At 41.3% G+C, this 14,371-nt stretch overlaps 2 protein-coding genes across 2 annotated transcripts in view; one reads left to right on the top strand and one right to left on the bottom strand.

Annotated features, from left to right (window-relative positions):
* The window catches only part of LOC136499526 (uncharacterized), a 15,505-nt gene extending 11,889 nt beyond the window's left edge, over positions 1-3,616 (top strand). The window contains exons 2-5 of the mRNA XM_066495146.1: positions 322-1,341; positions 1,454-1,632; positions 2,079-2,276; positions 2,578-3,616. Of these exons, the coding sequence (XP_066351243.1) occupies positions 322-1,341; positions 1,454-1,632; positions 2,079-2,276; positions 2,578-3,189 (2,009 nt within the window). The 3' untranslated portion in view covers positions 3,190-3,616. The remainder of the gene's footprint in view (positions 1-321; positions 1,342-1,453; positions 1,633-2,078; positions 2,277-2,577) is intronic.
* Positions 3,617-9,409: 5,793 nt separating this feature from the next.
* Positions 9,410-10,200, bottom strand: LOC136499524 (putative B3 domain-containing protein Os08g0157700). Its single transcript, XM_066495145.1, has one exon. The coding sequence runs from the start codon at positions 10,198-10,200 to the stop codon at positions 9,442-9,444; it is 759 nt and encodes a 252-aa protein (XP_066351242.1). The 3' UTR covers positions 9,410-9,441.
* Positions 10,201-14,371: the final 4,171 nt, after the last annotated feature.

Here is a 14,371-nt window from a genome sequence, read left to right as displayed (position 1 = left end):
TGCTGTATGATTGGTATGTCGATTTGGTGCGGTGGCTTGGCGAAAGATTGGGCCTTTTCTGGGGTTCTTGTACTTTAACAAGGAAGGTTCGCAGGACACAGGGATTGGCCCTAGGTTGAAGACTTGAAGTAGTATTATACTATCTGGCACCCAGCATTCGTTATCATTGCCATCTTTCTTTTGTTCTGTAGTTTAATTGAATCACCGGCACAATAATGTAGACGATTTTTGTTGGTTTTGTAGTACAGTCTAGTTTGATTCATGTGTTCCTATTTATTACTTACACATAGATAGCATTAATTGTGTCTTACGGATGTGTAGGTGATGCTTCGAGGTTGATTGATAATAACTTTGTGCTGAATGGAGAGGACAACAGTTCTTGTTCGGTGCCACTGGCAGCACACTTTGGAATGAAGCAGAGTGACACTGTTTATTCAAGCAGCGCACATGGAACACGACAAGGTCAGCCAAGCTCCGCATGTGGAATTCCTGTCGGTGTTTATCCATATCCAACGTCCTCAATTGGGATAGTTTCAGAGCCATCAGTCACCATAGCTTCTGATTTCAAGCAGCACCTTGTTCCATCGACGTCAGGTAAGGGAAGTGGACAACCAAGGGTGACGATCAGAAGCCCTCCAAGTAAAACTTCAGAAACTAACAACACCATTTTCGGTTCTGTTAGCAAATTGGCTATAAGGAAAAATGATGAGTCCAACAAAGAGACTGGGAAACATATCTCCTTCGGCGGGAAATTAGAACTTGGTAATCCTGCTCATGGAAGTGGCAATTCAAAGGGTACCATGGTTCTCTCGAAAGAGCTAAATCCTGAATTTAGCGTGAAGCCTCTTGCCCCATCTGCATGTGCTAGCCCATGTGTTACAATGGCTGATGACGTGAATCCTGATCCATCGGAGTGTTCTGTGGATTCACCTTGCTGGCGAGGGACAGCTTCTCGTCTCTCTCCATTTGATGGTCTTCCAACATTAGTTGCCCAATCAGTGAAACAAGAATCAGTGGCTTTTGATGCAGGGCAGGAACAAAGCTCTAGCACTGATTGCGAGGCTCCAACTAAACTTCAGAATTTGGTCGCTAGCAAGAGTACGCAAAACCGTTCCCAATCCCATGCTGAATTGGGTCTGTCCAAGGAACCTGGTGGCATTGGTACAAATCTTACACAATATTCCCATGGAAAGGAGCAGTTTGCGAAACATGGTGCAGCAAATCACAATGCAGACAGACACTATTTAGCAGTGATAGATGATTACATAAAGCGATCTGGCCTAAACTCTGCTGCTCCTGATTTTGTTCCCTTATCTATTAGGAAATCAAATACCGGCGATGGTGTGTCTCACACTCTGAACTCAAATCAAAATGTTCTATATTATTTCACCTGGTGCACCCTATCTCACATTATTTTTTTTCCTTCTTTGGCTTATGCATGTATTTGGTCCAGCTACAGGTTCCTGTTCTTCATCTGGAGCGAACATATCAGGAATTCTGGAGGCGATCAAGAGTTTGTCGGAGGTGCTGTGCAATAATTTTTCTAATGAAATTGAGCTAGAGGAGCATGACCACTGCCTCCTCCAATCAGTAATTGGGAATCTTCAGAGTTATCTTCATAAAGCAAGCAAGGTGCACCATTTTTGCAATTTCCATCAATGTGAAATACATTCTGTTGGCGGCATATAATCGATGTGCATCTTTCGGTTTTCCTGGCCTCCTTTTCCAGCTTGTTTATTTGAAATAAGAGGGTATGGTTAATCTAAACTATTCTGCTTTGTTCTGTCTTTTGCTTTAATTTGGACTTCATTTTCCCTCTGGTGCTAAATGTTATTTATCCCATGTCCTCTTAGAAGGAATAACTTTAAATCTTTCTTAAACCCTATCTGTATAAGATCAGTGAGCTATATGATTTCTGCGTCTGTGAAACTTTGCTTTTCTTCAACTAGAAATAATGAAAATCCTAAAAAATTATCAGTGTTGCCACTTGTCATCAGCATTTAAAACTCGAAAGACTTGCAATTGAATTGTTTGATTTGATTCAGTGATGTAGTAAACCTTGTTTTGGCTCTTACTAGGTTCCTGTTGTGGTTGCTTCTGACAAGTCAGGAGGACTAAAGGCTTGCTATGCTCAGAATGCAGCTTCAAAATCTGTATCAGGAGACTGCAATGGTAGTTACACTGCTGATAATGGAAAAGGCATAATTATCTCTAATCTTGGTGATTCTAGTCGTTTGGTTGGTGACTTAAGGAAAAAGAGTGTGACAGGGTACCAGGTAACCTTTTCTACACATTGTAAGACAGTTTTGTTACTTTTGAACGTGCAGAGTATCTTGATGAATTTTGTCTCCCAGTAAGTACAAATTATGAGATATGTGGTGAAACTTCTGTTTGGCAACTTTTAGAATAATCATGTAAAACAATCTGCTGCTAGCATTTTCTCAGAAAATATCTTATAATTTGTTTCCTATTTCTTTTGTACCATTGTATTAAGATTCAGCAGGATCTGATTGCTGAACTCACGTGGTATTACTTTCTCCTACCCTTTCTGACAAGCTACTGTTAATGATTTAGCAGTCTGCACTCAGCAATTTTCCAAAGGAGCTCTCATGGGGGGAGCACTCACAGGCTCTTATCTATAAGAAATTGTGGTTTGATGCAGAACGTGCAAATTGTGCTTTGAAGTATCAACTGAAACAAACTCGTGTGGAAATTGACCTAGAGTCTAGCATGGCTCATATTGGTGGTGGTCCAAGAAACCATTCTTTCCATCTATGTGATATGGGTGTAGATCCAAGTAATTCTTATGGATCTGCCATAACTTGCCCACTGATGCTCAAGGGCCATCCTGGAGGAAGAAAGACTCATAACCTGCTTTCTGCTGCTGACCACATTCAATCAGGAGACAGCAGCGTTCTATCAAGATCAAAAGGTTACATAGCTGTGCCAGAGAATATTGAGGATGAATATTTCTTGCCAGGCTCAGAAGAAACTGGTGTCCACCGCCATGTGCATCCTGGTCTACAAGTGAAACCAAGTAGGGCCTTCAAAAGGTTGAACACAAGCACATCAGATGGAATGTCATCATCCTCATATATCACTGGAAGGGATGACATTCTGTGTGGCAGCTGCGAGTTTGGATCTTCAGACTGGGAGCATGTGCTGAAGGAAGAAATCGGCTCAACCTAAAGGGCTGAAGGGATCTGGCTGGAAGTATATACTAGTAGTGTACATGTATGAGCAACCATGAACCTAGGAATATGCCCTGTTCGCTTGGCTGATAAGCCATAGCTGAAAGTACTGTTGGCTGATTTGTTGTGAGAGAAAAATACTGTTCGTTGGCTGAAAAAGTACGACTTATAAGCCAAGCGAACAGGGCGTCAAGGCCTCTTGATTTTGCTTGACAAGGCTGAGAATGGGCACTGCTTGAAATGGTGCCGCTCTAGCCAACGGAAAGCCCCTTATTTATCCTGTGTTGGGAACAATGTCTATAAATCATAACTTGGATGACTATGCTAATTTTCTAGCATGCCAAATGCAGATGCTATTTTGGCACATGATTAAGAAGTCCAGGGTGCCATATTTCGATTTTGAGAGTTCATGGACCTAGTGTATTTAACTCTAAAGTAAATGTTGTCTATAAACTATATCTAAGCATAGCATAAGTTTAATGCATTAGCATGGACATAAGCCTAAGGGTGGAGCTTGATTTCCCACGAGTCCATTGCACAAATACTCTAAAGCTAGAAGTCATGAACGTGGTCATAATGGAGAGCATGCGAATGATCAATACAAGTCAAAACTGCGCAGATCAGAGCATGTTTTACCTACTAAAGAGTGAGGATACAACCCATATGACCCATCGGTATCTAAGGAGTCTCTCATGCCTCATCCTTTATCATGCTCAGCGAAATCGCCCATGAACGGTTGAAATGGTCGGGGGTACTAGCTGCCTTGCGCCCCAAGTCGCACTGAATCTACGTAATTATCTAGTCATAACACAATACTAGACTTATCATCCCCATCCATGGCAAGTGGTTGGTACAATAGTGTGTCTAAGACTTACTACAACAGATGCAACGGTCCTTAATCGGCCAAAGGAGTTGTGTCATCAGATATCCTTGTCGAGCCTCGATCACATTCATTTTCTTCGCCAAGTTTTATCTCTTTTCTCCCTATTTGTTCATTAGGTAAGGCCATCAACTCCTAACCTTGTGTAAACAGTGAGAAACACACCACATGCTCAAATTCTACCAGTATAAGCAAGCTAAGCATGTATTCGGTCCTTAATGGGGCCTGCGTGTACACTAGTAATATGCCTTAGTGTGACCACCAGCACCGCCCTTGTGGCACAGGGCGACACCGATGGCGAATCTACACAAAGAGCAAGATGGCTAGGTTCAGGATCCGTGGTGCATCCCGGGGTCTCGTGCCGCAACCTCCATCGCTGGTCCCACTTATAAGGGACATAGGGCACCATTAGCGAGACAACAAAGCAAGAACCCTTGCAACTCCCTGTAACCACACATCTCTCTCCCCTGCTCGATTGTAACCCCGTCTCTCTTGAACGCTTGAAACATGAAATTGCTACTGGACGTCAGGTGCGAGGCCAAACCAAGATAAACCCTTTGTGTCTTGAGTGTTAGGCACTTAGGCCATTGGAACTCATACATTGACATTCTATTTACTCATCCTAGCAACGAGCCCACGACACTACTGTTGACGGATAGTCCATTCAACATGTCGGATAATCTGTCCAGACATCGGTGACATTGTCAGGAGGTCCAATCAACGGGCTGATGTGATGGACAGTCCGTCCGAACTCCATAGGCTCTTCAACTAGGGTCTTTTGACTAGGTCACTAAGGATAGTCTTGGGACAACCAGGGGCGGATTTGGGCCTAGGGCCACGGCCCCAGGCGTGGCCCAAATCCCCCCTTATAGCCCCTTTAATTTTTCATGGCCCAACTATGTATATCATGCAGTGGCCCTAGTCGGCCCAGCGAGAAAGCATAAGAGCCAGGTGCCCAGCCCAGTGCGTGGAAAGTGCAAACTACTTTCTCTCCGCCGCGCGTGGCTGTGTCATACCGTTTCACCTTTTCCTGCTCCTGTGCTCCATCCTCGTACTAATTCACAGAGGAGGAGCAAAGCCCTAGCCGCCTCCAGCCAGCCTCCCGGCACCGACGGCCGACGGAGCCTATGCTCAGGCACGTGCTCCATGCTCGGCACCTTAGCGGGCTGCAGGCCGCACAGCTGCATCCCCACCTAGCGCAAGGGGCACCACACTGCCGTGTGCCGTATGGCACTAGGGCGCAGGGCGCACCACCGCCTGAAGCGAACGCCGGAGCTGGACGCCCGGGGCCCAACGGTGAGCACCCAATACAGTATAGTCTCAACTAGAATCATATTAAATGCAAGACCGAACAATCCTTGTCGGCTAGCTAGTCATAAGGCTTTTCTCGTCATTTTTTTTTGCATGAAGGGAAAATAGCGAAGGGCAAGCCTGGTGCAGTGGTGAGAGCTGTCTCACTGAGTCACCAGGTTGTGGGTTCGAAGTAGCCTCTCCGCAGATTTTGCGAGGGGAAGACTTGCCTCGGTTTTTCCCTTCCCCAGACCCCACTGGGGCTCACTCATACTGGGTTTGCCCTTTTTTTGCATGAAGGAAAAATCTGAATGAAGAGACATCAAAATTAGGCACTATTAATTTTGTCTCTTATCAAAAGAAAACTTTGCTTCTCAAATTTTATCCAGTCACATACCCAATTAAGTGTGTAAATTTTGAGAAAATTAAAACATAATTATTCTTAACTATGATATCTATCTAATGAGCATTTTTAAATAGTTGATTCTAAATTAGATCACGGATGGTTTACATGCTTATATATAGTGGCCCTAGGCGTTAAATTTGACGAGCTCCGCCACTGGGGACAACATCTCAGCTTTCTCATGGGCTCCAAGGTGTCGGGGTGGTTCCACCATCGTGCGTTCCTCTAGGTACGTTCTCTGTCTTCATTGTAGATAATCCCCATTGATGGTTTTAGAGGTGATCCACTTGAGCCACGTGTGGGCATCTAGCTCCACTAACTTTTATGGCCAAGAGAGGTCTCACATCGGAGATAAAGCAGGTATTTGTTTTCACTAATCCTAAGGTAAAAGGAGTATTGGGAAGAAAGGCTTGAGCATGTTTGGAAGTCGAGGATGAATAGAACACTTAAAAGAAAGCACAGACTTGGGGTTAACTCAATGGTGTTTAGAAGAAGACAACAAGCATTACATAATCCACGACAAATGATAAGCATGAACTAGATGATGATCAAGGTCTTGGTTAGCTTGAAGGTCATTAAGGGTTACTCAAATTAGAGAAGGGAATATGGTCGAATGACACGACTCATGATAAGATAGCTCGTTGGTGTGGCTCTATAGAGGTCATGATACTTCACCCCTGATGTCTGCATCCATCCATGGGCTTACCCATGTGGCTGTGGTCCACATGGAGTCTTGGTTCTTTACGACACGAAGGGATACTGCCATATCGTTGTAGAGCATGCATGCCATCGACGAACGTTTTATCGAGACGGATGATTCAAGAGGATTTTGAAAAGGTTATGATCAAGACATCCAAGAACGGTGATGTGTTGGTTAAGCTCATGTCAAAGGCCTGGGATTCTTGGACTAACTTTAGAAAGAAGATGGATTTGCAGTTTAACAAGGATTTAACAAAAAGTTTTAAAAATGGTGGATTTTTGGGTTGTTATAGAATTCCTTGCTCCCCTTCGAAAAAAAAACTCAAAGAAAATGTACGGTTTGAGATCATCCACTAGTAAGTAACTTTAGCAACTGTGTACAAATAAACGAGCTTGCAATTCATTGCTGAAGTCTGTTGATCCGTTGTTAGACTACACAACTGAGTACTATATGACAAAGTAAATCATATTCCCAATATCCGTGTTACATGCACTTGAAATAAATGTTTGTAAATTGGTAAATGTATGAACGACGATAAAAAAATGGAGAAGGTTGTGCCACGCAGAGATTAAAATGCTTTACTGAAACATGCACTTGTATATATGCATAAAATCAATCTGAATTTGTTTCCACAAACAAGTTGAATTTACCATGTAACTGAAGCAGCCATAAAGTAGAGAAAGTTGATTCATTGTTTAATTTTTGGTTGGAGAAGATGATAACATAAAGCAAGGATGATCCTATCCACTTGAACAGACTTACTGTTTTACTAACCTGCAACTTGTAGCCTTGTGTTGGTTTGTTTAGTTTTTTTGAAGCAAGGATTACTTTGTTTAATTGCGCCAGCAGGTCGTGTTGTGTCCTAGTCCCTGAACAGCTCAACGTGTTGCCAAAGTACAAGCCAAGAGCGAGATGCACTGAATTGGTCATTTGAGGTGGCGTGCGTTCTTATTACGTACGGATTAGTACTTCCAGTTTTCCTGTCATGATGTCTTCATGAATCGACTTTATTTTGTCATTTTGTGATTAACTGGTCATCCATTTATAAAATTTCATTGTGTCACCAACGCACTATACCACCCTAGCTTTTTTCCAGCCATAGTCTGTAGGTGCCTTTCAAGTGACTATATAGAGTCCAAAACGGCTCTACAAATCCACAAGTCATTCAACAACCTCGTCTTTTCCCAACTTATTGCAGTTTCTAATGAGAGCAGTAAGTTATGCTGCTCACCAATGGTATGACATGCCTTAATCAAAACAAAAAACGGTAACGTCTCGTTTGAGCCCAAGGAATTGAACTCCTATAGTCCGATGTACATGCCGACTTGGTATGCATCTGGTGGTTAAGATAAAGGTGCAGTTCGTGACTGACTGGTCCCAATGCATGTAAACAAAAGCATAGTGAAATAAGGTGCGATGGGATCACTCTCAAGGGTTTTATGGCTTATATTATTCACACACAGGGATATGTTGCTGAACCAAAAAAGAAGAAGAAGAGGAATTCGATTTTATAGACTAGCTTCAGCTCAACAAATCCCTAAAAAATGCACTTTCCAGCAACTCCAAGTGAATAGAGATTTTGATGAAAAAATACCTCTAATAATTTATTTATTTGGTTGATATAGCCATCTTTTATTCTGGATTTCGATGATGGCTCTCTAGAGTGCATATGAGATATAGAAAAAGGTTGAAAAGCGAAAATATATAGAAAGTGATTTTTATGCAAATAACTCTCTAAATGATGATTTATTAGAGAGTGGGCTTTAGAAAGACTCTTGAAAATGCTCTTAGAGCTAGCTATAAAATGGATGTATGTGCACCATGGGTTTTGATGGTTTTCTAAAAATACGTTTGCAATGTCTCATAATAATATACATGGTATCTACACAATGGTATTTTCCAAAAGCATGCAACATTTTTCTGAGGTACAAAACACAAACTTTTGCATGTGGGGTTAGAACATGTATTACACACACACACACACACACACACACACACACAAGATCAGATGTATATACATATACATCGTGCATGTGTCATCATATATATGTGCAGATATACTAACAAAGTTTTAGAAGCTCTTCCTATGCACAAAAGGGACACTGATAATCTTCTTCATGGACAAAGAAGACAAAAACACTCAGTTATTCTAACTAGAAGATATTATATCCTTGTAATCACAGAAAAAAAACAAAACAAGATACATATCATAGATAAAGACTTATGGTGGTACATTGAGAAGTGGTTAATGGTTCTACCCAATTAATTCTCGTTGCCTCAAATAGTAGTCCAATATGTAAACAAGGTGATCAAAATTTGTGCTCAAACATCTAACACATTCAGTAAAAAAGGCAAAGGGACAGACATGAAATGAGCTGGAAATGAAAGATTTGCTCAACTTGTAGAATAACTTTATGCTATGATTAGCACAAGCATGGTCATGAAACATATATACGACAGTGTTAAAAACCATGGAAATACAATAGCTAATTCACCTCAATTCATCCGATGCACACAATTGCTTAAATGACAGCTACATATAATGTGCATAAAAATAAAACAAAAATCTAGGCCTTGAGTATAAACAGGATATTCTCCCATAATTCAGTCGTGATTCAGAATCCTATGATTGTCTGTTCATAAATCTTATGGGCAACTAGATACACAACTAAACCATAGTAAATAATTGCCCTCTTGGTCACAATCAACTGCACTAAGAGTGGTAATTATACTACAGAAACAAAAAACAAGAACAAGGAACCAAAGAACAAGATCGAGAGCAAGGATCAAATCACCATTAATTACTTCATGCAATTACCTAGAATAAATCATCAATCCAATTAGAATCAAATAAACATGATTAGTTAAGATTCAATAAGGCACCACTGTGTATCAATAGAAATTGCTAGCTCTACCTATGGTGTAATAAGGTTCCAGATCAGTAGATCATCATCTCTGCCCACCTACGTCGTTGCTACTAGCTGTCGCCGTCGCCGTCGCCGTCGACATACTCCACTTCGGTGGAAGCCGGTGCCGGTGCCGGTGCATCGTCGCCGCTGCACTCAACATTGAACCCGAAGAGCCTGAAGCTCCTCGCCCCCGAGGGTCCCACCTCGGTGCCATGACCGGCGATGGCGGGGGACGCCGTCTCCACGGCCATCGTTGCACCCCCATTCAAGGCTTGCACTCCGACAACTATCGGCCACGGCGGCATGGTGGTGGCAGCGTCGCCGAAGCTGATATCGACATCGCGGCGGCGGCGGCGCTGGCAGTGGCGATGCTCGATGAAGTAGCGGCCGCCGCCAGCGCCGCGGGAGAAGGTGACGGTGTCCCCCGCGGCAAGTCGCGCGGCGCGGACGAAGCGGCTCCACCCCTTGGTCATGACGTAGCTCTGGCTGCTCCCCCAGTAGGAGTACCGGAACTGCCACAGCGCGCCGCCGCGGTCCTGGAAGCACAGCAGCGTCCCGGCACCGGCAGCCGGGAAGAACCGCTCCGCGTGCTGCTTCGGCACCACCAGCCGGTTGAGCTTGCCAACGTCGCTCGGGGTCAGCACCTTGTCGAACATGTGCTCCCGCTCCACCCCATGGCTTGGCTCGCCGCCGCCGCCACCTTGTTGGTGGAGATCTTGACCTAGAGCTCTTTGCTGGTACAAGTTGTCTTCTTGGTCTTCTTGCACTTCTTGAGTGTCTTCTACCAGTGTGCCGCCCAAGCTCAGGTCCATGTACACGGGATCCATTGGCTGGGTTGTTTCTCTCTTGCTCTAGCTCTATAATTCTATATAGCACAAGATCTAGGAAATGTTATGGGGGGTTTTCTTGAATATCTAGGGCAGATGGAGCATGTGTGAGTATAATGCAACAGAAGAGCTAAGAGAGCTTGATCTTGTCTAACTGGCTACTATAGCTCATCACGGTCATATAATTTCTTGATGAGTAATGAGAGAGTAGAGGGGCATGGCTAGAGGAGGAATCAGCTTTGGTGAGAGATTCTTGAGTGACAGAAACAAGAGAGAAGCTTCTTGCAAAGAGGGGAAGGAGGGGCCTCCACTTGATACACTAATCAAATATGTTAAGGGGACAAGTGGGTTTGTCCTTTCTGCGATTGTCAGGGGCAGGCAAGGTATGACCAATATTAGTAAACAATCAGCAACTACTTAATTCGTTCGAAACCACTAAGTGCTGCCTGAATATATATCAACATACATGCTGCGGCATCCAGTGGTTTATGGTTTGCAACCTGTTGATGGGGAAGGTATGTCAACTAAGGACCCCTCGTGGAAATTCAGCAGATGCAGTTTGCTGGCCCTGTGTAAACTTGTGCCTATATGATCTTTGATTTATATTCTTTTCTTTTCTTTTTCCTTTCTCTTTTGTGTGTTCTCTACTTCTCAAGTGAACTGGGTGGGATATATTGCCAGCAGTCTTAGAAAACTGGAATCAGGTTGTTTCACCACCTGCACTTACATCCCTTGGGCCATTCTCAATGGAGAGTTTCACGGCGTTGTTTCCAAGACTAACACATCATGTTAAATGAAATGAAACATGAATGAAATATTCATCCTCAATGCATAGTTTCATTCTATAATTTCATAAACAGTTAATTTCATGACTCATATAGAGTTGGTAATCATGCCAATAGAGTTTCATCTAGATAAAACTCACTTCTCTCTCTTCTTAAAAACGTTGTCATGCCATCAAAAAACGTCTATATGTGATAGCCTATTAAATGCAAATCAGACTATGAAATATCCATCCTCAATGTATAGTTTCATTCTATAATTTCATAGACATTTAATTTCATGACTCAAATAGAGTTTGTAATCATGCCAAGAGAGTTTCATCTAGATAAAACTCACTTCTCTCTCTTCTTAAAAACGTTGTCATGTCATCAAAAACGCTTATGTGACAGCCTATTAAATGCAAATCAGACTGAAACAATAAACAAATATGTTCACAAAAAAGAAACAATAAACAAATACACACTTCGGTTATATTCATTATTCTGCTTGATAGAACAAGATAATTCTCGGGAACTTTGCAAAAGTTACAATGAACAATTCAATTCCAAGGAATGAGGAGTAACGGTGCTCTCTCCGTTTCTAAAGAAATGCCATTTAAGTTTTATCTTAAGTTAAACAATCTTAATTTTGATCAAATTTATAGAGAAAATTATCAGCATTTGTGATGCCAAATACATGTACTGTGAAAATATATTTCGTGATAAGTTTAATGATGATACTTATTTGGTATCGTAAATATTGATAAATTTTTATATAAATTTCATCAAACTTAAGATGATTTGCTTTAGATAAAGCTAGAATATAAGGGGGTGTTTGGTTCTCATGGACTAAAGCATTTTGGACTAAAATTTGCATTTTAGTTGGACTAAACAGCCAAACACCTGGACTAAAAGTGGATTAAAATCCTTTAGTCATTTAGTCCACAAAACTAGACTAAAATGGACTAAAAGGTGTTGGGGACACCCATGCCTCTCATTTATTGCCCTCTCTCTCCACTTTAGTCCATTTAATTCAAGGAATCAAACACCACTTTAGTCCACTTTTAGTTTTTGGATTAAAGTGAACTAAAACTTTTAGTCCATGGATTAGAGAACCAGGGCCTAACATTATTTTTGGGACCAAGGGAGTACATCGGTATAACCCACTGTCTTCTCTTCCTTTTTCCGGTTAAATACTGTTTTTTTTACACCTAGACATGGTCCCCCTTATTCTTTAATGATGTTTTTTTATTACAAGCTTTGGTTGTAATCAAGTGTAAATCAGCAGGTTTCCCAAGGTCAACAGCTGTACATAAGTAGGCAAAAATTGAGGACTAATATTTAAACTTGGTTGATCAAGTCAGCAAGTTGATCTTCTGCTGACGTCATCTACCCAGTGTATTGTGGCGTCAGCTTCCATGTGACGGTATATTATTATACAAATAAGTTGGTTTTAACTTCATATATAGCTATCTGGATAATTCCAGTTGCAGAAAGAATAATCCTCAGATTCCAGCAAATACTTTCTGCATCCTTATTAACATGAGCAGAGCTGGAGACAGAACATATATATGAATTTAAGGGGGGCAAATAAAACTTAAAATTTAGCACCAAGAAATTCCTTGCTAAAATATAAATATGCACAGTGGAATGTAGGGATGGAAATTGAGCGGATATTTCCTGCTCTATACACATTGTCAACTTAAACTTTCATCATGACCGGCATTGTTACATTACATTGGCGTCTTGGATCTATGCCCATTCTTCAAAACATAATATTGTTACCAAATTGTGGGCAAGGACGAGTATGGCACATTGTCAAATTAAACTTTCAGCATGAATTTACTTTGAAATTACTAGAACATTTGTCATAAAGAATTGGTCTAGATCCATGGATTTCCTGTACATGACGATTGTACAAAGAAGAAGTAGGATGGGAGAGATCTGAACGAACTTTGTTCGGAAAAAAAGAATTGATGTCCACAAGAAAACTTATGCAGTAGCCAGTAAGCGGTGGTTGGACAAGACCTGCAGGGCCAATCATCTTATCAGTGTTAGACTTGAGCAAGCGGTATGATCATAGGGCAACACTGCTTAAGTGACTAGGTCAATTGGATCTACGTAACACCACAACCTTTTTACGAGTATGTTGGTACAGGTTCACCGATTCAATTAGAACAAGTTTTTTTTTTCTTTTTGAAGGGAAAGAGAGATTTGGTCGCTTAGACAGGGTAATTGGTACAATCATCATACTGATTTTTACTGCGTCTACCCTCAACCATAGTCAAACTCTTGGTAGTACCAAGTGCATGCTGCAAATTAAGAGCAGTACCAGAGAAAATATATGCAGCTGTGCCGATAGTAGTTACTCACTCAATTTAGACGGAGAATAACAAATGTAATTAAATTTACAGAAATATGTATTATTTCTTGTTCCGTTTCCTTTTTACTTTCAAATTGAGCTAAGATCGAGATGTCTAGTTTAGAAATGCCATGTCAAAAAAAAAAAAAATCGATTTTTTTTCTTTAGAAAATCAAGAAATGCCTCAACCGATACTACATATGAAACATTATCCCTTGGTAACAGGCGGCAATTATATGTACGCGGGCTGATCTGTTACAGAAATGTATGTTGTTGCAAGTGGACGCGTGTTGAACATGTTCTTCCCACTACCACCCACGGCTACCTTTTCTCTTTGATTAGGCAAGTGGATAACATCACATGTTGGATTATTTTTGTGCGCATCCTCTCAGCATATTATTAAACAGAAAAAGCGAAAGAGCATTCCAGTTGGCAATAAGTGCCATGCGTGCCTGATGACCACGTATATACAATATACATGAAAAAACACAGACAAACAAGGCCAAGCCTAGAATCTTACAATCTCAGATGTTCTCCATATTGATCTGAGTCAGTTTGAAATAATGCATTCTTTTAGCTAGGCAAAAATGTCAGATCATCAGTCATGTTGGTTTTTAATTGTAACATGAATACTGCTAGCGGTTCAACAGACATAATATAGGAAACATAAATTTATTTAGTCAAATTGTATAGAAAATAGGTTCCTTCCAATATAATAATGGAGATGCAGGGGCAGGCATGTAGGAGATTAAATTAATGGGAGTCCATGAGAACATAACACAAGTTAAAATGGAAGTGAAACATTTATGTGAGTACTTTTTCTACACAACCTACTGGCAACAGCAAACATGACAATGTTCAAATATTTTCTGCCCTATATTAGTCATATAATGTCCACCCACTTGGCTCTCGCTCAGCCTATTCCACTACATAACTTGATCAAAATAAACTTTTGCATCAAGTGTGCTATGTAAATGCATGACCCTGCAAAATGAATCAAATTTCAATTATTTTCCTTTCCAAAACTATAAACCATAAGGAAAATGCC

The sequence above is a fragment of the Miscanthus floridulus genome, chromosome 13, assembly GCF_019320115.1.
Source record: "Miscanthus floridulus cultivar M001 chromosome 13, ASM1932011v1, whole genome shotgun sequence".
In the NCBI taxonomy this organism is placed as follows: Eukaryota; Viridiplantae; Streptophyta; class Magnoliopsida; order Poales; family Poaceae; genus Miscanthus; species Miscanthus floridulus.
Note: the sequence above shows the minus strand (reverse complement) of the source record. Positions and strands in the feature narration are given on the sequence as shown.